Source organism: Otolemur garnettii, unplaced genomic scaffold (assembly GCF_000181295.1).
Source record: "Otolemur garnettii isolate 467f Iridium unplaced genomic scaffold, OtoGar3 scaffold00011, whole genome shotgun sequence".
Classification (NCBI taxonomy): Eukaryota; Metazoa; Chordata; class Mammalia; order Primates; family Galagidae; genus Otolemur; species Otolemur garnettii.
In genome coordinates this window covers 26,221,853-26,248,194 of record NW_003852406.1, presented here as the reverse complement: position 1 = coordinate 26,248,194, position 26,342 = coordinate 26,221,853, and the positions used below count along the sequence as shown (strand labels likewise).

At 51.5% G+C, this 26,342-nt stretch overlaps 1 protein-coding gene across 1 annotated transcript in view; it reads right to left on the bottom strand.

The window, feature by feature from the left end:
- Window positions 1–26,342, bottom strand: part of CCDC33 (coiled-coil domain containing 33) — an 85,844-nt gene that overhangs the window by 32,546 nt on the left and 26,956 nt on the right. Inside the window, exons 6-11 of the mRNA XM_012801866.1 lie at window positions 23,376–23,467; window positions 21,849–21,969; window positions 16,201–16,330; window positions 15,490–15,623; window positions 13,898–13,969; window positions 1,140–1,334 (exon numbers count right to left, since the gene is read on the bottom strand). Of these exons, the coding sequence (XP_012657320.1) occupies window positions 1,140–1,334; window positions 13,898–13,969; window positions 15,490–15,623; window positions 16,201–16,330; window positions 21,849–21,969; window positions 23,376–23,467 (744 nt within the window). The remainder of the gene's footprint in view (window positions 1–1,139; window positions 1,335–13,897; window positions 13,970–15,489; window positions 15,624–16,200; window positions 16,331–21,848; window positions 21,970–23,375; window positions 23,468–26,342) is intronic.

Here is a 26,342-nt window from a genome sequence, read left to right as displayed (position 1 = left end):
CCCTGGGTAGAGTGCCATGGCATTACAGCTCACAGCAACCTCAAACTCTTGGGCTTAAGCGATTCTCTTGCCTCAGCCTCCCAAGTAGTTGGGACTATAGGTACCCGCCACAATGCCTGGCTGTTACTTTTGTTACAGTTGTCATTATTGTTTAGCTGGCTGGGGCCAGGTTCAAACCCACCAGCCTTGGTGTGTGTGGCTGGCACTGTAACCACTGTGCTACGGGTGCCAAGCCTGTACCTTTGTTTTCAATGCAATTATGTCTGGGCTGTTTCCCCAAAGAGCAGAGGTAAGAAGCAGGAGTTGTAGAAGATGGCCCATGGGTGCTGTGGCCTGACAGGAGGGCCCTGCTCCAGCAGACAGTAGCCCTTCTATTAGTCTGATGGGACATGTTCCAGAAAGGTGCAGAAGTGCCAGGGAAGATAAAGAGGCTGTCAGTGGAGAGGGACAGATCCTGAGAGGAGGTTGCTCCAGGCATCTCTATAGGCTGGTGGCCTTGTCTGGGACCTTTTCTCAGAACCTTTCAGAGTAGCGTTCCCCATGAGATCCACCGTAGAAAAAGGGAGGAAGCCACACATGGATTCACCCGTGTCATTGGGTGGTTGGTACCTCAACTGGGGACTTTGGACTGTCTTCTGGTGGCCTGTTTTTTGGCTCTCTGGATCCAGAGGCAGGGACCTAGTGCTGAGCCCTACCAAATTAAGACCCCACTGCAAACATACTGCCAGGCAGCCCTCTGAGCATCTGGTCAACTAGGAACAGAAAAATATGCCAACTCCCATGATCAAGGACATGAACTCTAACCAAAACGGGTATCCTCTTCTCTTTGAGTCCCAATTTTACAAGTTAAAATGAATCTCTTGGGGGGCATCCCATTACCCAGTGGCCATGCTTCTGAGGAAGGTTTGAGCTGACACTACCCAAGTAAATGAAACCCTGGCTTACAAGTGTAATCATATGGGAGTTCCATTCAAAAGGTGAAGAGACTGTACAATGGAGAAGCCACACCTTGCACCAGTTTGTCTTTGGGGCAACTCACATACACAGTGTGTCTAAAGGGAGGCCTACTTGTCATTTGAGGTGCCCCTTCCCCAGCCCCCATCACTGCTTCAGCCCTCCTTGCCAGGGCAGAGACTCACTGTATCTCGGGTCATCTCTGACACTGGAGACTCCTCCTCTGCCACCGAGGAGGAGGTTGTGCTGGAGTCCATTACAGAGCTTGCTGTGGCCTTGGACCAGGACTCTCGGATGGTTCCTAGCTTCTCATCTAGGATCTTTGAGTCCAGGGTGGGCAAAGCCTTGGTGTTGTTTTGCGTCAAGAACTTTTCTGGCCTCTGAGAAGAGAAGGTATAGAGAACCTTCAGACAGGCCATGTCTCTGTGCTTCTCTGCCATAAGTACACCTTCTATGCCCTAAGCATCCCCCACTTACTGCTCAGGAAGCCTTGCATGCCCAGCCCTATATACCCCGTACCAGCTGCTCCTTATTCATTGTGCCCCAACAGCACCATCCTTTCTGTTCCTCCAACAAGCCAAGATCTTTCCTGCCTCAGGGCCTTTGAACATGCTGTTCTCCAGCCAACAGTCTCCTGGATCCTTACATGGTTGTCCCCTTCTCATCATTCAGGTTTCAGCTGAGATGTGATCTTCTCAGAGAAGATCCCTGCCCTTTGCAATAGAGGCTCAATCTATTTGAAGTAACCTCACTTCCCATATCCACATCATCCCATTTTACTCTATTCACATTTTCCCATTTCATTGTGTTCATAGTACTCTACCAGAATGTTAACTTTCAAAAAATGGGTTTACATGTTAAGTGCCTCCCTCCTCCAGTGCCCAAACCAGGGTGTAAGCCCCATGTGAGTGTCTGTCTCATTGTAGGTGTTCAACAAATACTTGTGGAAAGAATAAACAATGCCATCTCTGACTCCCACACTAAGTTGGTAATAGCGTCATCTCTTTGACACCCTTTGCCCTATAGAGTTATTTTCCATTTCATCTCCTCTATTAGTCTCTCTTCTTACCACCCCTTAAACAGGGTCTTTGGTGAGCCTCTACTTCCAAGTTCTTTCCCCCGTTCTTCTTCTCCCTTAGTATGACTATCGCTTTCATCTCTGGGTGTCTAAAATCTAACCCCACTCACAAATACCAGCCCTTGGGGACCTCTTTTTTTTTTTTTTTTTTTGAATTTTATTTATTTATTTTTGCTGTTTTTGTCTGAGGCCGTGTTTGAACCCACCACCTCTGGTATATGGGGCTGGCGCCCTACTCCTCGAGCCACAAGCACCACCCCCCTTGGGGACCTCTTGATGCCTCAGCTCACATTTGCTGCCAGTTTTTCTGGGTTCTTCCTGCCCAGAACTGGTTATCTGTGTTTTTATACTGCTGATTCTAGGCTGGCTTGCTTGCTATTTTTGTTTTTCCTGAAAAAGTTTTAGGTTCCTTATGCTTAAGGGGATGTCTGTGCTCCCTTTGAGGAGAGGTTACTTTAAAGCTCTGTTTGAAATCTGTGGTTATCCCTAAAAGAATCACACAGTCTAGGGGTTTGTCGACATGCCAGTCTCACCCTATGTAATCTGTTGGAATCCCCTCTTGGCCACATAGCAGACAAATGATTCTACTGTCTAGAGTACTGTGCAACAGGCACAGTGCCAAGCAGGACAGATGCCCTGGGGGTTAGAGGTCTGACCTGGAATGACCAGAGTGAGAATGAGTGCAGGTGGGCTTCTCTTTAAGTGGAAACTGTATGAAAATTCACCCAGATGAGCTGGATGGATTGAGACGGGCTCATCTCTTTACAACTGGGATTCTTTAAATGTTTGTTCCTTTATGCCCTTTTCAAATAAAATTTGGTGCACAGAACTCATTAACATGAAACCCTTTTAGGCTGTGTGTGCAGATTAAAGTACAGTCATACAAGTACACAGAGACTTCCAGTCCAGCCTGGGTTCCCCTTCCCCACTGCCCAATCCAGTGGGCACACAAATAGATAATTCCAAAGAAAATCAGGTACAATAAGACTTTCGGAATGGGGAGACGAGCTCTTGGTGCCCCTGAGGCTGATTTTGGCAGGCACCTACTGCACCACATGGTCACAACTTCTGGGCCAGTTCTGTCTGTGGGCATTGGGCCTGGATGTCTCTCCCACCTGGTCTGTTTGGTAGCTCTGATTTAGGGAGGGTAGGATTCACTCAGGGGTTCCCCACTGACATGAATACACCCAGTGCAGCATTTGAGTCAGACAGTTTGGGGTTTTCTGGATGTCTGTGTGTTTCAGATGAAAAAAAGTACATCTGTCTCTTGTTCAGAACAGCTGAACACCCAACTGGCCACAGAGACAGAACTACCAAATGCAAATTAGATGGATAGATGCAGGAGAGAATGAAGAAAAGAATAGCTAGACAGGGCAAAGACCGACTCCCCATTGAGCAGGTGGCCCCTGGGGCTGGGGTGAGATGCTGATTCAGGACCCATAATGACATTTCTTCTCATTTCCAGGCAGAAAGCCAATCTCAATGCCCTGGGTTTCATAGACTGCCATCTAATCCGGTTAGCGGAGGAAGTAGAAGTAATGAAATCAAGGGAGAGGTCTCCAGAGGTGCCTCCATCAGTACTGAAAGCAGGGCCCCTCCCCCACAGGCTGCCTCCATGGTGTCCACTCTGTGTGGTCCCAAACCCAGCTGGGCCAACTCAATGACCCAGAGCTGACATTTCCTGAGTCCCTTGGTCAAGAACTGGGCACTCACTGGGTACCTTTATGTGGACCCTGAACTTTACTATGTATAATTTATTTAATTTTATCACAAAGCTAAAATAAAGATGAGCCCAACCCCTTAGTCCAGACCAGTGCCTTAACCCCATCAGTCTCATGAGCAGGGGATTGTTCTGAGAAGGAGGGAAGCCAGGCAGGGTATCTATAGACTTTAAGTCTATTCTGCCTTTCCCATCCCAGCCAAAAAACTCAGTGGCTCTGCTCTGCTGTGCCCTCCTCTGGGGCAGGCCTGGGTCAAGATCTGCTGCCTCATGCTAGTAGCTCCCACCCTGCAGGTTTCCTGCCCACATTCCCATTCCCCTTTGCCAGGATTCATCTTGGCCTGGGGTTTGGAGGTGAGATGGGTAGGTGAATTTATAGGAAAATATTTAGACCTCTAAACATCACAGATTGTACAAAGGAAGTCCAAGGCAATTGCTTTTGTTACTTAGAATGAGGAATACCAAGAGGACATAGTGCTTCTCACAGGGTCTACATTTTCCTAATAGTTCCCTTTCTTTATGGCCAGCATTGCCTCTCCTGGTTCTCAGCTTCAATTGGCCCATGTTTTGGGGGAGGGGATTATGGTCTCACCTCCTCACTCCTCAAGAAAGAAAGCTTGTCTGAGACCACAAGGAGAGGTCAAGCTGCTGGGGTGGTGATCAGGCTGGAGGAAGGGGAGAGGGAGAAGCCTTGGAGACTAACTCCTCCCCATTCAGTCTCAGCCTGGCCTGGCTTTTCCAGCCCCTCTTTCCTCCATGTGGGGTGGGGGCTCCTGGCCCACCCCACAAGTCTGCTTATTTGCTTTTCTATCTGGTAAGCCTTTCCCCACCTGCTGGGGTGGCTGGGGGCTGACAAGTGGCCCCTGGCTCTGTGGCTCCATGGCTGCAGCATATCTGGCTTCATTAGGCCTGTAATTGGAGACTGACTCTGAAAGCTCAAAGCAATGCATGGCCACGCACTAGCTCAGACTCAGCCCACCATTCCCTATGTTGCTGCAGCTGCCCACACCACGTAGGCGTGCCATGGTAGGGGGAAGATACCACTTCCTCACACCTCTCAGCCTTCACTGTTGACAGCAAAGCAGGGTCTGTTGAGACAGAACAGGTCAATGGCATCACAGGCTTGAGGCTTTTTAAGTCACCTCTTTCCTTCCCCCAACATCCTCTGCCTCCCTCCAACCCACTTCATCCCATAGATCCCTGATCATGCAAAATGCAACAGTTCCAGCCCGCACTGGCAATTATGGACAGGCCAGGCTGCAGCTGCTGTCCTTGGTGCTGAAAGTGCCCACCTTCCAGCCAGCCCGCCTATTGCCCCGCCCCGAGCCTTCTTGCTGGAGCGCACATGCTCTTAATTCAATTAGCTGGCCCTGAACCCTCCCCAGGGAGCCTGGAGAGGAAACTGACAAATTCTGTTTAACAAAGACATTTGTCCCTCGCCCAGCCGGCTATGGGCTCTGCCCGCCTGTATCCCGCTCATTAGGTATCTAACAAAGTGCGTCCCAAGAAATCTGCTTCCAATCTCTAGTAATTCAGGAGGCCTGATGTAATTTTCTCCCTGATAAGGGTCTCTCGCCTGCTGGCAAGCGCTGTAATGAGTCCTGTGCAGCGGTTCCCAGATCAGTCACTGCTTTGTCATTTCCTGTAGCTGCAGTTGTAGGTTCTTATCTCTTCAGCTGTAGGTGAGGCTCAGACAACAGACCCCTCCAAGAGGGCTTACTGCCTCCCCTGAATATGGTGAGCCTCATTTATGGCATCCCTCCTGGTTGTGCAGCTGCAGTGGGGTTTGAAGCTTCGAGTCTGTCTCCCAGCCAAGAAGGATCCAAGTATTAATTCTTTTTTTTTTTTTTTTTTTTGAGACAGAGCCTCAAGCTGTCCACCTGGGCAGAGTGCCGTGGCATTACAGCTCACAGCAACCTCCAGCTTCTGGGCTCAAGCGAGTCTCCTGCCTCCGCTTCCCAAGTAGCTGGGACCACAGGCGCCCACCACAACGCCTGGCTATTTTTTGGTTGCAGCCTTCATTGTTGTTTGGCGGGTCCGGGCTGGGGATTTGAACCCGCCGCCTTAGGTGTACGTGGCTGGCGCCTTAGCCGGTTGAGCTATAGGCGCCGAGCCCCAAGTATTAATTCTTGATGGGGCCATGATTCTTTTGCCAGAATCGGTGTCAGAGAGTTAATCTAAAAGCAAGTTGTGGGGTCAGGGGAGGGGAGCCCTGATAAAGATCTTTAAAAATTCTGCCAGGGATTCTAGTATTTAATAGAGACCTGTCTGTAGCTCAGTGGATGGACTGTGTGCTCACTCTTGTTAACCTGAAACCTGCTCTTTCTGCATTTAATCCTTCCCCTTGGGTTCCCATTATTCACTTTTAGAGAGACTCTTCAAAGAACAGACTATATCTTATGGCTGCTCAAAGACCTTCACGACAAAGTCCAAAGACTGTATCCTGGCATCCAGGCCCTCCGCAACCTAGGTCCCATTTACCTCTCCTGTCTCCCCACCCACTATAGTCCCCACATGTCATGTCCTTTGTACACTGTCATGCTTCTATGCCTTTGCACATGGGGTCCCTTTGCCTGAAACACCCTTGCCTTGTCGATTTCCAAGCCATTGTCTGGGGCAGAGCTCAAACCATGCCTCTCTGTGTTGTCTCCCCTGACCTCTGTATGCTCAATGCACCAACTAAGATCCTTAGCAAGATGAGTGGTGACGATCTGTCAGGCTGCTTTACTGCTTGGCATGGGCTAGGAATCTAATAATTGGTTAATGAATTTATATCTGGGATAGGAATTCATCTGGTTTGGCTGAAACAAGGTCTGGGCTAAGGTGGCTGGGCTTTGAGATAAGGAAAATCTCAAAATCAGTTCCCAGTTTCTGAGAAGTTTGATCTGGAAGCTTCTGCTGCATCTCTATTCCTTCTCTCCTCCTTTTTTAATCTACCAATTATGTATTTGGTGCATAAGAGGGTAAAGCAGAGGAAGGGAGGTCCAAAATGTCCAGGTTCCTCAGCCATCTCTGCCTCCTAACTTAGTATGCTCCATCTCTGACTGACATTCTCAGGCTCACGTTCTCAAGTCAGCACAGGTGCTTGTGGCTGGTGAGGCATTTGGGATCCTGCGTCAGGCCTCCCAGATCAATAACAATTGGAAGCAGTGTGGTTCTTGGCACCAGCCCTACCTGCCCTGGCCCGGGAGCTCCTCGGCTGGGAAGCAGGTCTTCACTTTTTCCATCTCCTCTACAGCTCTCAGCTCTGGGCAGGGTACACTGGGGACTTTAGCAAATCCAGTCTCTGGAAAGATGAATATCTGCCTCTTCCCCATTTTTTCCTTCTCTGAAAATTGCTGTGAGACCAAATGTGCTGCTGGTGATGTTTATCTTCAGCACTTGACAAGGCCTCCTGGTGTCCTTATGGACGTGAAGCCGGTGGAGCAGCTGTCAAGAGGGGCGGGTGCTGAGTGATTGATTCGCAGAGCTCCACTGTCACCCCCTCCCTGAGGAGCCCTGTCTACATCCCTGATGAGTTCAGCATGTTTATCAGCAACTTGCGTGAATGACATGAAGAGCTCCCTTTACGCATGTCTGCAGGACACTGTGCAAACTCTCCTGTCTCCAATCTTTTCCACATTCCTGGCTAGTGGGGATGACAACCCCACTGTGAGGAAAAGGAAGCTCAGGGTGGCTGAGGGCAAGTGGAAGATCCAAGATTCAAACCCAGGTTGAAGGATGTACATTGTGGATGTTGCATGCAGCTCCAAAGTTTCCTAACCACATCCACAGACAGCTTGGAGCATGGGCTTGGGGTAGAGGTGGGACCTTGAATGTGTTACATAATAAAACGTGGGTCCACAATGATCTCAAGCCTAGAAGATGAGCTGAGACAAAGAAGGCAAAATACCACAGGGAAGGGAAACCCTGTATGAGTTCAAACAGAGCAGCAGACGTGCAAAGTGCAGTTGAGCTGCCTTACCGCTGAGCCAGAGCTGGACCTTGGCTCCGAGGGGAGCCTCACGGCCTTGGTAACCACTAAAATAGACCGGACACTAGACTATGGCTGTGCCAAAGGGGAGAATGTGTTCAGTCAGAGGGGAGATAGTCCTATTTTACCCACCAATGCTGATCAGGCTCCTTAGCCTTGAGGAGACACATCAAGAGGAATGTTGTAGAAAACAGACAACCAGCAGGATAAATGTCAAGGGCCAAGTGTGAGCAGGCAGAGGAAAGAGACCAAGTTCAGGCTGGAGAAGTCGTGAGAAGTTTGCAAGCATCAGCAGGGCTGATGTGGCCATGGGAACGGATTTCTCTGGAGCAGGCGTCCTCAAACTATGGCCTGTGGGCCACATGCGGCCTGCCTAGGACATTTATCCGGCTCACCGGGTGTTTTTGCTGCAGCTGTCTGTCCTGCTTAGCAGCCGACTAGTTCTGGGGCCCGCAGTCTGGCCCTCCAATGGTCTGAGGGACAGTGAACTGGCCCCCTGTTTAAAAAGTTTGAGGACCCCTGCTCTGGAGCCTGAGACAGGGGAGAATGCTGGGGAGAGACAGAAAGAAGAGGTTTACAAGGCAGCTGGTAGAGGCTGGGGAGGGCTTTCTGGGTGTGAATGGGCATCCTGTCATGAGAAGGGAGAAAACAGACTCTGTAGAACCAACTCTCTGTGCATGCTCTGAGGGAACGTTCAGTTTCCTCTCTTGGAGGTGGGGAGCACGGGAGGAATTGCATGACCATCAAAAGATTGGGGGAACCAACATTGCCCCCAAAGTGTGGACACTATTGGGGTGCATTCAGACATTGTGGAAAGCAGGTGCGTGCCGTTTAAAGTGTGATGGCCAGCTCAGTCTCCATACCAAACATCTGTGACCTTAGGGCTCGCCTGGGCCCTGGGAAAGCCCATCTCCAGCTTCTTTTGGTTTGAAGGGGAAGAGTTCTAAACTGGGCCTGGAACCTGAGCAGGTGAAGGAAACGATGCTTGGGAGCTGGGTGAGGGGCAGGTCTGTCTCCTCTACCTCCTAGCATCTGACGTGGGGCAATGAGGACAGGAGAGCAAGATCTTCGGGTGAGGGAGGAGGATGGCAGGGATGTTGTGAGGTGGTGGGAGGGAAAGGGGCTCTCTCTTTCATCAGTGTCCTTATAGCAGTGTTTTCAGAGCTGGTGTTTTGGGCACGAGGACAGAGCCGTCCAGAGGACAGAACCAGTTGAGATGTCTGTGCTGTCCTGGATACTGGTCCTTCCAGGCAGCTGTGTTGGGTGAGGAAGTGGAGGCAGGTTTGTGTTGGAGTTTCTCTAAGGACCAACCCAGGGCTGTCATGCATGAGTTTAAAAAAATATTCATAAGAGTTCTTCAAAAGACAACATGATTCTGTCTGTCCCCTGCCCTCCCTGCTACATTTGCTCAGCAGCCACTTGTCCCCATGCTAGCCTTGTCCCCAGAGAGAGCTTTGTTACTAGTTTGGGCAAAAACCCCCACCAGAGCAGCATCAAAGACTCAACCCATTACCTTCCTTTAAGGGAGGGTGGGATGGGACTGGGAAGCTGCTCCTTCCCTCAGTGGTGGCAGCAGGTTACCACCTCCTTCCTCAAATGCACTCTCCCTGTGTAAAATCACAGGAAGCTGGTGGGTTTCATGTCCTTCTAGCATCTCTCAGCTGTGGGCCGAGGAGGGGTGGCCACACATCTGAGGAGCCTGACCTCTGCCTGCTGTCCTGTGCTCCATCTGGCAAGACAATGGATCCTAAATCCTAACCCTAAGAGAGGAAATGTTGCCACATCCCCAAATGACGTTATGAATGACGCCCACCTTGTGGGGAGGTGCATTTCCAGACAGAGTGGCAGGAACTCACACAGTGAGCACCTACTGTGTGCATGCCAGGCTCCAATCCACATGGGTCAGCTGGCAAACCTGGTCAGCGTGGTCCTCACTTCAAAGAGGCTGGCTGCAACCTGGAGGCACCCAGGCTGCTGTGGGATTATGAAACCCGTTCATTAAAGAGCCAGGCTGCTTAGCCTGGAGGACTGCAGACTCCCGGGGGGCCATATCACCCTCTTCAAAGTGAAGAGGCTGAGATCAGAGGGGGAATGGAGGAGACCAGAGGTTTATCTGTGCACACGTATGTGGATTCTCAGAGCCAGGAGGACCTCAAAGGTTGACCCCCACTGGATGTGCAATAAGGGGAAGTTTTCTGTGTGCAGGCGAGTTTGCTTGTTTTTCTAGTTTTTACTCACCTACACAAATCTAGCTTAAGACAGATCACCCTATGCAGCAAACGATTACAGAGAAATTCCATCACAGGGTAAAAACTAACCAACAAATCACCTTGAAATACAATTATCTCAAGAGGTGAGAGACCACCACTTCTTGCCTTTTGCAAAGACTGTGGGCTTTGCTACCCAGTTTGCCCACGACGATGCTGGATGCTAACTACGTGATCCACCTAGTAGGCTTGGTGGGGTTGCCCTGTAGCCCCAGGGGGCACAGCCAGAAGCCTGGGGCTGAGGGAGATCCTGGAGAGGCAGCTTGGGCTCATAGTGAACTGAGGACTTCTATCACTCACTCACTCAGTTTCAGCCACCGAGCCTGCTTCTGGAGGTCGTGAGCTCCCTGGGAGGGCAGAACAGGAGGAGAGGCCAGATGACCACCTGTGGGGGATGTTGCCAAGGAGCTTCCTGTCCAGGGTGGGGCTGCTGAGAGAGACCTCTGCAGTGTTTGCCTATTTGGAAGACACTGAGAGCTCTGAAAATGGGTGACGTGGAAGCAGTTGGTGTGGGCAGGCTGTGTTCACCAAATTGTCTAATTACTCAGGATCCAGCCTGTGCCCAAACCTGCTCGACATGGAGGCTCATGGGAAAGGGGCTGTGTCCTCAGGCTGGGCCTGTTTCCAAATAAGGCTTGTATATTCATTTCTTCTGGAGCATTTCTGCTCTGTGACAGTAATGCCTTGTCTGCCCACATGCAAAGAGCTGTCCCTAAGATGGAGTTGTTGACCGGGTGCAAGAGGGGGCTGAGAGTTTCACTGTCACAAGACCTTTGTGGCTGGAATGTCCAAAGGACCCTAAAATCTCCAGGTACCCAGTGGTGGCTCCTGGACCTTTGAGCAGTGCTTGGTTTGAATGGTGGAAGAATCAATAGGCCCAGCCCTGCCACCGCCTTCCTGCAGGCTGAGATGCAGAGATGAAGACCAGGTCTCTTCCACTGTGAAGTTGCAGGCAACATCTGAGATGGATGAAATGGGAGGACCCTTGTCTTCTTTTTATACCAGTTTAGCTCATAACCTTACCAGGCTACTGCATGGAATCCAAACATCCCCTCCAAGGATACCCTATCACATCACCTTGTTTGAGTTTGCTCAGCTCCTCACTGGCTGATATCTGCTGACAAATTATTTGTTCATTGTTCACATTCCCTGCTGAGAATACAAGCTTCACAATGAGAGGGCCTTATATTTTTGTCTTCTTTGATGTACTATCCCTAAAACTCAGAATAGCATCTGCTCTGGAGCGGCACTCCAAACATTTGCAGTTGTCTGGAGGACAATGGCTGTGTTTTAGTGAAGGTGGAGGTGAGGGATGGAGAAAGGCATGAGCCCCTTCAGACTTAGCTGCAGTGCCATCTGACCATGCATCAATTCTCAACGCTCTCCTGCCACCCTTTAGGGTGAAGGACGGCAAAAGGGCTCCTACCCCCGCAGAGAGCCATCTCCAAGGCTGATGAGGGTGAACTCAAGGCAGATGGGATCCATGAGGGCAGCCAAAATTCTACTTCTTTCCCTGCATTGTACCTGGCATGTAGTGGTTCCTCATCAAATATATGTGGAATAAGAAAATAAAAGGGGGAGGGCTGTGGTCAAAAGAACTTTATGGTTAGTTGACCTGCATTAGCTCTTCAGACTCAAGCCCCTAATGTGATTCAAGATTCAAAGAATCAAAGTGAATCAGTTACTGGCCAATTCTCAATAGTTTCGCCAAGAAACAGTTAAGCTACAAAGAGGTTTGGCTTCTGTGTGTCAGTTGGCATGCATACACAGCCTTGTGTGCACCCTTACAAAGGTGTGTGTGAGCACATCTGTGCATATGTGACTGTGTGTAGATATTTGCATGTGACTGTGGGTAGATATTTGCATGTGATTGCATGAGAGTGTGCATATGTGTACAGTCTGTGTATAAATTCTTGGCTGCAGAATCTGCTAGTACTGTTTTCTTGGTACACGCCCAATCTTGATCCCTTTTCTTTTCCTTTCTTCTCAGAAATCCATTACTAAAAGGCTCTTTTTTTTTTTAACCCGCCTGGGGTGGGGGGTGGGGGGAGGGGGGAGGCTGGGGGAAGGGAAAGCTAAAATCACAAGGCCCAGATCAAAACACTCAGCAGCTAAATGAATTCGGCAGCATTTTCCCGCATGACTTGGAGGGATAATTTAGTGAGGCCGCCAGCTGGAAGGAAAGGGATTAATTCTGCACTTAGCACAGCTCCAGTGAATAATTCATTACTGGGGACCTTTGTGCCCAGCCCCCAGGCAACTGGGGAAGTATCCTGCCCACCTGCCTGTTGCCTGCCTAGGTGTACCAGTCCCCTGACCAAGGGCACCTGACGCTCCTTTTAATCCCAAGACACATATGCCCCAGTGGAGGGAGCTGCTGCCCCTTTTTTGGGGTCCTTTGTTTTTTCTGTGCCCTCCTCTTTCAATATCCTCTTGTTCCTGGTTTGATGGTGGTGGTGAGGTGTCGGGGGCTATCTAACTCTCTCCCACCCAGGTATTGAGGATCCTTGAGAGGGTGATGCTGAGCATCCCTAGCAGGGAGCTCTAAGAGGAGGTCTCAGGCCCTCCCCAGAGGTCTTGTGAGGGTACTTTCCAGTTGGTACCTGCCTAGATATACCCCTCCTACCCGCACCATGGAGCTCCCTGTGTTCTTCATGGGCGAGGTCAGGGTCAAGTACCACCCCAGAGCTGGCAGGAGTGGGTGGCCCAGACATCAGCCCCTGCAAGCATTTCTTAGGAATCCCTCTACTCTTAAGGTCAATTGGGCCATATAACATAACAAAATCATAGGAGTGGTAGCACATTGTATTCACAGGTTCCAAGAATTAGGGTATGGAATCTTGGATACCCATTTTTGGAATTCTGGCTACCATAGTTAAGTTGGTCAGAATGGAAAGATACCTGGGGGCTGAGGCCTGCCTGCCATACACCTCTGTTCCTCTAGCCAGCTGCACCCAAGGTTTAGAGCCCAGCTTGGCTCCTGACCATTTGGCTCCAGGGTACCTGGCAGGCACCTGCTGGACTTTTTCCACTCTCCTCTCTGTGGTTCTGGGTGTGGGCAGCCTTCAGGGGCTTGGCCCAGCAAGTAGACAGCAAGGAGGCTAGAATGTCAGTTCTTTTTTTTTTTTTCTTTTCTTTTGAGATGGAGCCTGAAGCTATCCCCCTGCGTAGAGCACCATGGCATCACGCTCACAGCAACCTCCAACTCCCGGGCCCAAGCGAGTCTCCTGCCTCACAGCCTCCCAAGCAGCTGGGACCACAGGTGCCCGCCACAATGCCTGGCCATTTTTTGGTTGCAGCCATCATTGTTGTCTGGCGGGCCCGGGCTGGGGATTCGAACCCGCCACCTTAGGTGTATGTGGCTGGCGCCTTAGCTTTTTGAGCCACAGGCGCCGAGCCAGGATGTCAGTTCTAAGTGCAGTGAACCAAATGGTGCCAGCAGCCAGAATGAGCTTGGAAACCTCCAGAAAGGAATGTGGCCCTGCCAGTGTATTGATTTCAGCCACACTGTATTGGACTACCTACCTACAGAAGGGTCAGCTAAAAGATGGGTATTGCTTTAAGCTGCTAAGTTGGTTAAGTGGCAAGAGAGAACTGATGTCCTATTGCCCTTTGCAGAACCTTGATTCTAGTGAGCCTGACTTGGCTTGGGTTGGGTCCGAGGTTGATTCTTGGGTCTAGGTGGCCCTCTGCTCTCAACTCTTCTCTTCCTAATCTCAGCTTTCTTTCTGGCCTTCTGCAGCATCAAAACACCCTCAGACATGTCTGTCTGAAGCAACAGTCTCCTCCTCCCAGAAGCCCCTGGCTGCAGCCCTGAACAAGGCTGTGTCTCACTGAGAGGTTATAGGCATTGGCACATGACTGCACTGTCAACCTTGACCCCCACCCTCCGACCACAGCCTTACCTCAGAGGAAATCAGCTGGAAGGAGAGATCCACTGTGGGGGTCTCGCCATTTATGGTTTTCAGAGTGGTTTCCTGGGGAGGAGAAGGCACTCAGGTGACAGTGGCCAGGGGCAGCTTTGGCCTCTGCTTCACCCCATGTTCTGGTCCCAGGAAGTTGTCCACTGGGGGCTGTGCCCAGGAGGGAGGGAGGGAGGGAGTCAGGAGCTGGCTTCCTGCCTCTGCTGCCCCTTACCACCTCCACACCACCCTTCTCAACTCCACAGGGACCTAAATGCCTCCTCCAGACTCATCTCCTGGCAGAGGGCCAGCTCCTTTTTTTTGAGACCGAGTCTTACTATGTCACATTCGGTAGAGTGCTATGATATCACAGCTCACAGCAACCTCAAACTCTGGAGCTTAAGTGATGCTCTTGCCTCAGCCTGCCAAGTAGGTGGGACCACAGGTGTCCGCAACAATGCCTGGCTATTTTTTGTTGCAATTGTCATTGTTTAGCAGGCCCGGGCCGGATTTGAACCCGCCAGCCCTGGTGTATATGGCTGGAACCCTACTCACTGTGCATGGGCGCTGAGCCCCCACCTCCATTTGTTGAAGTCTATGATACCACAATGACCAGAAGTATATTAGGAGAAAAGTGGCATAGAAATAGATCATGATGATAAGAATAACGATACTGGCTTGGCACCAGCCACATACACTGGAGTTGGTGGGTTCGAATCCAGCCCGGACCTGCCAAACAACAATGACAAACCAAACCAAAAATACAGCCAGGTGTTGTGGCAGGCATCTGTTGTTCCAGCTACTTGGGAGGCTGAGGCAAGAGCATCATTTAACCCAAGAGTTTGAGGTTGCTGTGAGCTGTGATGCCACGGCATTCTACTGAAGGCGACATAGTGAGACTGTATCTCTCTGTCTCCAAAAAAAGGAAAAAAAAAAAAAAAGAATAATGATACTAGTTCTTATTGAGAACTTATTCTAAGTGCTTTACTAAGTATTCCCTCACGAAATCTCACAGCGGCCCTATGAGAAAAGCTCTGTTACTATGTGCCTATTTTACAGAGCAGGAAACAGTGGCATTGAAACTTTAAGTAATTTCCCAAGTTTTTGGAAGCTGGTTACTGTGTAAGCTCGAGCCAGAATTTGGACCAGACACTCTGGCTCTGGAGCCTGAGCTTCTAACTCTCTTGTTCTACACAGACATTATATGTATGCTGGGCATGTCACTCCCATTTTAGAGACAAGTACTCTGAGGTTCAAAGAGAGTGAGTAATTTACCCCTTGTTCCGTGTGAGGATGCGGGTAAGAAGGGAATTGAACCCAGGTCTGGCTGGCTGAAGGCCTGACCTCTTGCACTATCCCACAGGGACCCCCTGTGCTTCTTCCCCATGCTGCTCCCAGGCAATTTCCCGGGCTTGGTTCATCACAGCCCCAGGAGCAAGACTTTTCTGGTTGGGGGAGCTCCTGGAACCTACAGTCAGTGCCCTAGTGAAAGGTTTTGAGAGAAGCGAATTCTCCATGAAGATGTGTCAAGGTGGGGCAAGGGGAGGGCCAGGTGGGCCTGTGGGGGGCCCATTCTGGGGATAGGGAGGACTCACCATAATGGGGAGCCGTGCCACGCGTAGCCCATCCAGGCCTTTCCCTGTCAGCATCTTCCTGTACAAACGACTCTTTAGTGGCAGCACTGAGGTGCCCAGGGGCTGGGCGAGGGTCCAGGGCTGGCTGCCTTTCACTGAAGGGAAAGGACCAGCTGGGTTTCCACCAAAACCCCCACCCCAGCCTCATCCTTCCATACCCAACATCTAACCCTCCTATCTCCCACCACCCAGCTGCTTTTCTTCCTTCTGATCTTTCCCTGCACACCCATCCTCCTCCTCTTCCCATCTTCAGGGCTTTGAGAATTCAGAGCCAACTCTAAACATACTCTGTGTCTCTGGGTACTTAGATGGATCACCCTCATCTCTGCCCTTCGAGGGCTTTAATGCCATAGAGTGGAAGTAAGACTACAGACCAGCTGGTCTCTGAATCTTGTTTCCCCCACCCATCCCTGTGAGTTCTGAGGGCTCCACCTCCCCCCATGGGTGCAGTGAAAACATAGCATGGAAATAGGACCTAGTATGGGAAATGGCTTGTGCCCACAGCTACCAGTTGGACAAGGAAACCAGCCAGTCTCTCCTCTGCCTGTTGCCTGGGTGCCTCAGAGCCCTTAACCTAGCCTTGGGGGATGCAGAGGTGGGATGGTCCTCTGCATCCTTTTATACAAAGCTTCTGATACATGGCTGACCTGGCGAGGCACTGTGGGCACTCACTTGAAGTGGAGGAGTAGTACTCCAGTACCAGGGCTGTGTCTTCTGAGAAGTTGGTGGCTCCATCTCTACCTTGGAAGAGGAAGGATTGATTCCACTGGGGCTGCTCCGGGGGTCCCCCAGGCTTGGACAGCTGGAGAGAGAGGTTAAGAGTAGGTGGTGGGGATGTAGCTCCTCCCAAATCAAAGCATGTGCAAATACTTGGTTGTGTGTGGAGTGTGTCTGTATGTGTCACAAATGTTTGTCCCAATGAACAGAGCAACACACAGTAAATGAATAAGTTTTAGAAAATACAGAAAAGTAGAACAAAGAAAAAAACTACCTTCTCACACTAAAGACAATTGTTGTAAGGAGTTCATAAAATTGTGTGCATCTTTCTTGTTTTTTTCTATGCGCATCTTATATACAATTGTTATTCTAGCACCCTGCCTTTCTAATTTACCATCAAAACCGAAGCATTTCCCGAGTCATAAGAAACTCTTGTTGCCCATGACTTTATTAACTTCAGAATATTCTGTGATGTCCAAGTACCCTGGTTTCTCCCTTCTCATTTTCCCCCTATAATAATGCTGCACTGAATGTTCTTTGCCACATATCTTTCTATCTCAAATTATTGTCTGAGTACAAATTCCTAAAACAGCACTGCCGAGTTAAAGGGCATGCATATTTTAAGGCACTTGATTCATTATTGGTAGACTGTTTTCCTAAACTGTTGCACTCATGTTCACACGCATGGCTTGTCACAGATGCCAAATCAGACATGGCTTCTACTCTTGTCATCAGCTCTCTGCTCCACACAGGCTCCCCAGCCCTTCACAGAAAGCCAAGACAGCTCTTTAGGCTCTGAAGCTCCTTTGTGTCAGCAGTGAGCACCATCAGCAGTTGGGGGCACTCACATGGGTACCACTTAAGCAGTGAAAGGAGACAGTATTAACTGTATTCCCCAAATAAGGGAGCTACAGGAAACATTCCTGTGGGTGGTCAGAAAGGCCACTTTGAAGGAAGCAGAACCAGGGGAAGCCTCTGGAGGAAGATTTGACCAGGTGAAGCAGATAAAGGTCTTCTGGGTGGGAGAGCAGCACTAGCAAAACTGCGGGGGTGGCACTGAGCATGGCATGAGCAGGGGATGCTTGGCATAAGAAGAGACCCCAGGGGGAGACCCAGCATCTGCAAAGGCTGGAAGGTGGGCATCATCTGTAACTCCCAGCAGGTAGCTCTGTGGGGCCCCAGCATAGAGAGGGGCTGCCTTGCCTCTGCCCCCAGTTGGGGGCTGTCAGTAGTGGTGGCAGCTGCTTCTACCTCCTGCTCCCCTGTGGGAATCAATCATTGCTTGTAAAGGTCAGCATCAATGCACCACCGGCTCCAGGAATTACTGATGGCAGGATTGTGAAATATCAATGTGGGCCTCCTTCCCCTGTGGTGGCAGGGCTCTGATGTCTGTCACACTAATATGCCTGGTTTTTCCAGGCCCCACCAAAGGCTAGGCTGCACCTGCCCCTGTGCCTGGGGAGACAGGTGGCAGTCACTGCCATGGGGGCCTGAAAACCAGAACAAGGACTGGAGTGATGAGAGTCCTTGGTGGGAGATCAGGGACAGCCACTTGGCCACCAGGTCAGGCCAGACAAGTTAATTTTGGCTTCTGTGGGACTTGGGAGTGATCTTTTAGGACTGATCCTCAGGCCATGCTTTTCCCAGAGCCACCCTTCTCTTGGGTGCTCGGGTGTTCATGTGGCCTAGACCATCTGCCAAGCACAGGGGCACTCAGGGAGGATATGTGACTCAGTCCCCTGCTGCCCTGTGCATTGCTTCCACCCTGGAGGAAGGTAATTTAATGGATGCTAGCTGTCCTCTCTGGGACCTATTAATGTGTCTAAATGGAGTATTCAAAGCAAGAGGTGGTGAGTGCCCAATAAGGGACAGACCTCCCTGAACAGTTTTCCAGGATAAGTCCTCCAGGAAAGATCCCTTCAGACCTAGAGTTGGGGAGGGAAGGCATGAGGGGGGGCAGACGGGGTAGACACTGCCTGCAGCTGCTAATGGGAAAGGCCATGGCCGGCTGTGGAATTAAAAGAATGTGATTAACCCTCATCTGTGATCTTCAGAAAAGCCATTAACCCCCAGCCACTGAGGCAGACCTGCCTTCCCTGGGGACAGAGCCATCATTCTATAGGGTCTCCCATTGCTTCTGGGCCCACCCACACCCACCTCTGCCTCTCTGGCCAGGCTGCCATCCTGGGGAGGGCAGCTTGGGCAGCTGAGGCTGGGGTGGGGCTCCTGGGGTGCTGGGACTCCTTGGTTGTGGGCTTGGGTTTGCCTCAACCTTGATGTGTGACCTTTAGCAAGTCCCTTCCCCTCTCTGGGACCATGATTTTTCATCATCCAAGGAGAAAATGCTTTGTGCTCCCCACATTGAAGAGACAATGGATATTTTGCCAGGAAGGTAAAAGTTCAATTCAACAGAACTCAGCAAAGGTTGACTGGAGACCTCTCCATGCCAGACCCCTGTGGGGTGCTGCAGGGCACATGTGGGAGCTAGAGCCAGACCATTCTCCCCAGGAGCCCAACATCTTTCAAGGGGATAGGACACCCTGTCCCTGACACTTCCCCTCACCATGGTCCCTGTAGAAGTCTAAGCTAGGTCTGATTGTGGAAGCAGGATGCCTGAGAATGCCATGACTCTGACCTGGGGAAGGGAGGACAGGAGGGACAGGACAGTTGGGGAGGAGGAAAGCAGCTCCAGCTGAGTCCTGCAAAGGCAAGGACTGGAGGAGAGAAAGGGAGGCCTGGCTATAGAGCGCAGCAAGTCATCAGTGGGGCTGGAGAATGCCAGGGAGAGTCAGTGCTGGGAGTCAGAAGGGTAGCAGAGACCCTGGGCAGAGGACGATGGGAGGGCCTGAGGAGAGGCCGCTGCGGGAGTCCAGGCTAGAGAGTGCCAGTGCCAGGGCAGACTGCAGGATGGAAGGGAACCCCAGGAGAGGTGGGGAACAAGCTGAGCCTGAGCTTTTTCCATCCCTGCTTGTGTCTCAGCTCCTCTGAACTCCACCCAGCTCTGTAGGAGTCTGGGATAACAGCCTCTGTAGGAGTTTGGCAGTCTGTTGGGCAATGGCCGCCCTTCAGGAGTGGGGTGCAAGGTCAGAAGTAACTCCAAGGGCCCATCCCCATGTTGGTTCCAGTAGGCTGGGCCTGGTCAAGCCCCACCTATCCCCTAATTCATAGGAACTCAGCTTCCTCGCCAGGCTCCCTGAGGGCCGCCTAGCCCACTACCGCTCCCCTTCCTCCTGGCCCACAGAGGGCCCAGCGTCCAGGCGGCCCCGAGCCGGTGGCCCCTCCTCCGCAGCCGCCGCAGCCACGCCCCTCCTCAGTGATTGGCTCGGGGAAGCGCAGGTGCTGGGCGGCTGAGCCCGAGGGCAGTCTGCTGAGGGATGACTGGTGGGGTTGGCTTCCAGTTCCTCATAAAACCCACCCGTGAGACGAGAAGGCCCCCCTCTTCCCTTGGTGTTTGGCCTTATTTGGATGGGGTGCGTGGAACGTTTCAGAGCTGTTAACCCACTGAAGATGGCAAAATCCTCCAGGACGCTTCTGAGCCGGCAGCAACCAGTTCCGGCAGCAGCCTCTGTCGGGACTTCTTGTGATGCGTGACAGTACATACCCTTAGTGTTTAAGGGGTTTCGAGTTGGACGTTCTGTTACTTGGAGCCAAATGTGACAGAGGCCATGGTGAGGCTGGCCTCAGAGGGACGTATGTCACAGGCGAGGGGTGGAGGGACTACAGCTCTTGAAGAGGCAGAACCACTTTAACTGGGACCTGGGCTGGGTTGCTTTGCACGGGTTATCCTGTGAGTTCTACTGACAACCCCATAAGGTAGGAATCAATAGGTCCAGAAATGTTGAGCAGCTGGCTGAAGGGCACACGGCTAATAAGTCATGGAGCTGGGGACAAACTCTAGTGGGCTGGACCCTCCTTCCCCTGCTCACAGAGCTTTCATATGGTGAGGTGGTAGGAAATCACAGCCCCGCAAGATGTCAGAAAGGGCAGGCCCTAGAAATTATCTAGTCCAACTCCGTACCCTCAACTATAGAGGAGTCAAACTCAGAGAGGTCCGGGCAGGGGTGCTGTGAACTTCTGAGCCCATGGCTGCTGACTGGTGCCCCCTCCAGGTAGGGCTCTGCCTGCAGTGTCCTCACCCCTCCCACACCACAGCAGCTGCCCCAGTGTTTTCTCACTCCTGTACCTGGGTAGGTACCTTGGTGTCAGCTGGCAGCAAGTTCTTAACCTGGCCCAGCTACTGTGTTGTTAAGGGACCTGCAACAAGTGTCCTGTCATTGCTGGACTTCTGACTCTGAGCCCCAAACATGCAGGAGGTGTTAGAAGGAAGTCTCTGTATTAAGGGGCACTCCCCACCCCCCACCTCCACACACTAGTTATGCAGCTAAGGCAGCCAGAGAGGGCTCAGGGGTGGGAGGGGGCTCACTCATTAAAGCAAGCAGCACCTCCTACCCCTCGGGACAGCCTGCTGATTGGTTCATAATTTTCTGGGCAAATGCAGGGCCATGTGTGAGATGACTCTGGGGAAATCAGGCAAAGGATTGGTTTGGGTTCGAAGCCTCTGTCCCCAGGGTCCCCCTTCTTCCCACCCCTCCCCACCACCATCATTCTTGCCTGTGTTTGAGCCTTCTTCAGATGTCTTTGCTTTTAAATGGAAGGAGAGTCTCTGAAGGGGTGTCTTGTTCTATTTTTGCCATGCCAGACATGAGCATTGGCAGGTAGACAACAGGACAGACTTCCGAAAAACACCCTTCTATTCCTGTCCTCAATGTTGGGACCATCAGGTGGGGGAAGCTTGCAACGAAGTGCAGATTATGAGGAGAGATCAATCTGGCATTCCCCTGGACCCAGACATGACCTGTACACACCCCTCCATACTCAAACGCTCTGCCCTCCTGTCCACCCTGACATGCATTGTGACCAATGTGTCCCATCGCTTGTGCTCTTGTTGCTCTTACTTGCCCTGTGTTGACTCTCTCTCGGTCAAAAATTCAAGACTGCCCTCCCTAATCACCCAGGCTTCACCTCCTTCTCCTGTTTTCTAAGTTTTTATTATAGTAAAATACACATAACACTAAATTTACCATTTTAACCATTTTTAAGTGTTCAATGATGTTAGGTACCTTCATAATGTTCTGCGTCTATCACTTCTATTTCCAGAACTTTTTCATCACCCCAAGAAGAAACTCTGTATCCATTAAGTATAACCCCATTTCCCCATTCCCAGTCCTGGTAACCATGAGTCTACTTTCTGCCTCTATGAATTTGCCCAGTCTAGGTGTACCATATGAGTGGAATCATACAATATTTGTCCCTGTGTGTCTTTTCTCTTCTGATTTTTATAGCTCTGAGTTTGCTATCAGAGCATACATTCTGTGTATTTCGTGTCAATGCTTAACCTTTCTGTGCGTGTGACACCTATCTTCACTAAACCAAGAGTTCCAGAGGCAGTACCTCTGTAGCACACACAAGCGCAGCCCTGGATACACAGAGGGATTCGGCACACTCTTATCCAATAGTCAAGTGAACAGCTGACTGAGTTAGTGAGTGAACGTGGGGGAGAAGTTATGAGAACTAGGACAGAGAGCGGAAAGAAGGAGCCATACCTGAGGGCACCCGTTCTGGCTGACCCGAGGCACATCAAAGTTCATCATGGATGGGATAGGGAAAGGGACTGGGGTGATAGGCAGCCCCACGGAGGTGAGGTCCCTGTTTAGCTGGCTGGCCCTGGGGAGGCAAAGAGACAAGGTTAGTCACCTCAGCTCTGTGCCTAAGCCTGGCAGCCCAGGGCCCCCATTTCAACTCTGTATTGGAGCAAAAGAGTACTGTGACTTGCTAAGTTCAGACCAGGACCCCATGATATAGATGGTGATCTTGGTCCTTCTGATTGCTGGCCCATGCTCCGGGAAGCTCATCTTGGTCAGGAGACAAGATGTATCTCTGAGGTTCCCTTAGCCCTGACCACATCTGAATGCTTCAGCTGTACCATCTTTAAAATGGGCCTTGCATTCCCTTCCTTGCCTTTGGAAGATCTAGTCAGAATGACTAATGCCCATGGTGGGAGTCCTGGTTTAGGCTTGAAGGGCATCAAGTGCCTGCAGGGGCAGGATTCAGGGTGTGTACATGCATGCCTGCGCCCTGTGCCGAGTCACTGGGCTTGAGCATACATACATCAGTCATTTTCATTCCTCCAAGAAGCAAGGAGGATTCATAGTTCACGAAAACTCAGCAGGTGGTGCAGATGGGTTGGGGTCCTCTTGGGTCATCAGAGCCAGTGGAGGGGATAGGGGCAGATACCTGCCTCCCAGGAGATGGTGCTGTCACACAGAGCAGGAGCTCACTGGGGAACTCCCCCTACTGTGCAGCCAAACTAGACTGAATCTCCTCCTGAGCACTGTGCACTCAACACTCTCAGAGGGAAGTCTGTAGGAGGAGCGGACGTGTTGGGACTGGGGCTAAGGACACCTACAGGAGGGGACTCCTAGGCAGGGCTAAACATTACGAAGTTTCAAAAGGGCCCCTAGGCTGTCTCTGTGGGGAAAACCACCAGCTGGAGCCCATGGCCCAGAGCTAGAGTGAAAGAGGTGAGTGAGAGACTGGAGTCAGGCCAAGGGCTGAGGCCTCATCACAGGGAATAAGGACCCCTCTCTTCCTTCTCCACACACTGGCTTCCCTCCAGCTCTCATCTGCCCCCTACCCCAGCCTGCTCTCAGGAGGGATCTGGGCTGCCCTTTCCAGGGGGTCTGAGCTCTTCCTGGGGAAAGGATGTTATAGGGGGTAAAATGTCAGGAAGGCAGGGGTTAGGACGTTCCCTTTCCTGGGTTGGACATCTGTTGTTAAGGGTGGGGATTAGCCTATTTACCTTTCCCAGGTCGGACATCCAGTGGGATAGGGAAGGGGGTTGACCCATTCACTTTTCTTAGGTGGGACATCTGGTAGGAGAAGGGTTGATTCTTTCAGGTGGTTCCACCCTATTTGTGTGGGATTTGATCTATCAGTAGTTTGCTGCAGAAAGTCTCCTGGGATCTCAAACCCAGTGAGGAGGTGGGTTTCCAGGGCTCCTGGAATTAGCTTGTGGTGGCAATGACAGCCTTCTCTTCCTCCTTACCCATGCCCACCTGGGCCCCACTCACTTGAATTCCTTGTAGTTGGGAACTACCCGGGCAATCACCACCATGGGGTTGGGGTTGTTGGCTAGGGGCTCATTGACTCCATGTAGAAAGACCTGGAGAAGAAAGGAGGCAGGTGAACCCTGTGTGGCCTTGGGCCCTCACGCTGCCATCTTTCTCTCCTCCCCTGGGTTCATGGCTGCCTCTGCACTCGGCACCTGTCCTCCTTGCACCCTGCCTTACTCCGTTCTTACTTTGGGCAAGGCTGCCTTCCTCCAGGAGGCCTTCTCTGCCTAGCTGAGGCAATTGCCCCTGGCTTTCTGTCCTGGGTCTCAGTGGATCTCTTACACCAGCTTCTCTTGGGTGGAGGGGTCAGATGAGAGTCAGGACTTGGGTAGGAAGCTTGTGTTCCAACTGAGGCTCCTCCCCTGGCTCCTGGGGCCAGGACTTAGGGTCAGGTGTTTCAGTCAAAGGAGGCAAAAACCTTTGTCCTGGTTCCTTTCAGGGCTGGGAGGGGCCCTGATTAGATCATCTGTGAAAGAGCACTTTGAAAATGGAGGACACCATGCCCAGGTCTGATTTTTCTGGCCACACTGAGCTTTCTGAAGTCAATGGCCACAGCTGGGTGCCCCCTGGTGCCTGCTATCCGTGGGGAGGGGTCATAGCATCACATCTCCGAGCTACTCTTTCTCCATCAAATCCCACTCTTTACTCCCCCAACAGACCTCAGTCCTCTGTCACCTCCTAAGGCCCTCTGTGCACTCTATCCCTGCATCTCCTCTCCTCCAGACTTCCACCGGCACAACTTGCATGAGGGCAGAGCAGGAGAAGTGGGTGGTGTCCCTAGGGGGCAGGTCAGGTAAAAGCTTGCTCTAGCCCTCCCAGAGCACTTTTTGTTCCAGACTCTTTCTCTCACTCCTCCAACCCACCTTACCTATTTCCACCTCAGGCTCTGTGCACGATCTAATTCCTCTGACTAGACTCCCTCATGGCCCCCACCAACTCCTCATGGCTGGCTCTTTCCCATCCTGTAGCCTAAATGGCACTATCTCTGAGAAGCCTTTTGTGACCACTCTTAATAAAGTAGCCGCCCCATTCTCTGCCTCTCCCACAGCTTTCAGCCTAGCTTATGCTTATTCTAATTCATTTCTTGTTTATTTTCTGTCTATTTGATTAGAAGTCTGTCTCATTCACTGTTGTTGTCCCAGTGACTTTTAGCAAAAGTGCCTGGTGCAAAATAGCCCTGGGTACGTGTTGTGGGATAAATGAGTGTCACATTAATTAGAGAAAGAGGGGAGCAGCAGAGGGAGAGCCCTGGGAGGGGGAGGAGACAGGCAGCGGTCTCAGAGCAGGTCTTGGGGGATGGGTGGGGTCCCAGCCACGTGGTGCTGATGGGAGAGAAGCGGGAAAGAATTTTGGACAGCACTGTGGGACCATGCCCAGTCACTGCTTGGGACGGGAAGGGTCCCCTGGTCTACTGTAGCCCAGCCACTTGCTCCAGCTGGGTCCTCTTGGCCAGTCTTGCTTCACTCTGGGCCTCAGTTTTCTGACATGTATACTGAGCAGTTGGGCCATAATCTCCCTGGTCCCTCCATCTCTGACTTTCAATGGGAGGAGAAGGCCCAGGAATGAGGCTTGTTCTGGATCCTTTCCTGGTTTCTCCTCTCCCTCAGCACCCTTCTCCCAGGCCCCTCTGCTAGGCCCATCTCAGCTGGTTGCCACTAACTCCGCATAAGCCTGAGCCATAAGTGCTCAAGGCCTCTCAGCTCTCACTGGGTCCTTTAGAGGCTGAATCCCTTCTCCACATTCAAAGGGCTGACTCTGATGGTGGCACTTCAAACTCTGGATCGGGCTGGGGGTCTGGGCCTGAGGGATTTCATGAGAGCACTGTCAGGCCCTGCAGCTCACATGGACTGAGAAGGGAGTCTTAAAGGAGAGGGGAGCTAATTACTCCTGTCTGTGTGGACTCTGGCCAGGTGTGGCTTAGACAGCTGCCCAGGCATACCTGCTCATGACAGCCTGCTGAGTGACAGAAGCAGTTTCCACTCCTGCTGTGCTCTCCAGCAGCCACCATGAGCAGTCAGCTGCTTGGTCAGAACTATACTAGTTGCAAAGACAGGGAGGGTATCTGTGCTGGGGCAGGGGGGTGGGTGGGGTGCTGGGGACCAGGGAGCTACCAGGCAAGTCAGTGGAGTGGAGGCTGATTCACAGCAGCCTCTGCAGCTCCAGGGGTGCAGCCTGGAACAGCAAGGCCAAGATGTTGCTGCTCTTTTTCATTTAGCATAGCTGAGAGCTGCTGGGAAAGGGGGCAGTAAAGGGAGAGGAGAGGTGGGTGCAGAGGGAGCCTACAGGGGTGGTTGTGGGGTAGAACTACGGGCTAGGAGTTTTCTCTGGTGTGGACTAGACTCTCCTTGGGTCTCGGTGTTCGCCTGTGAAATGGGGACAAAGAACAGTTCTTGCACTGTCAGGCACATAGTGCTGGGGGTTGGGGTTGGGGGTCAGATCAGCCAGGTTGGGGAGAGAGCCCAGAGCTTGGATTCCACAGTTCCCACCCTGATTCCCTGATCACATCTAAGCCATAGCTGGATTTGAATCTGTCACCCATAGGCAGTTTAAAGGCTGGAGGGAATAGAAGAGGGGCCAGGTCCCTGGACCATGTCAGCCTTGGGCTTCAGTGATTCCTTCTGAAGCTGCTGAACAGCCTAGGGGTGGAAGGTGGTGGGTCAAGGGATGGTGGCCAGGCCCCAGATGGCCCAGCCTTATCTGGGCTAATGGAAGAAACTCTATAAATAGTTGATGAATGAATGAATGGACCCCAGAATACCTAACTGGCAGACCAGACAAACTTCTTTAGACGACTAAACTAAAGGAAAAATTGGGGAGGCCCTAAACTTTTGTCTGTGGGCTTAGACACTAGTCCCTACCCTAGAAAGGGAAGAACAGAACAGAAAACAGCCAGGGACTTGGTGCCAAGGTGGGGAGCACAGGGCT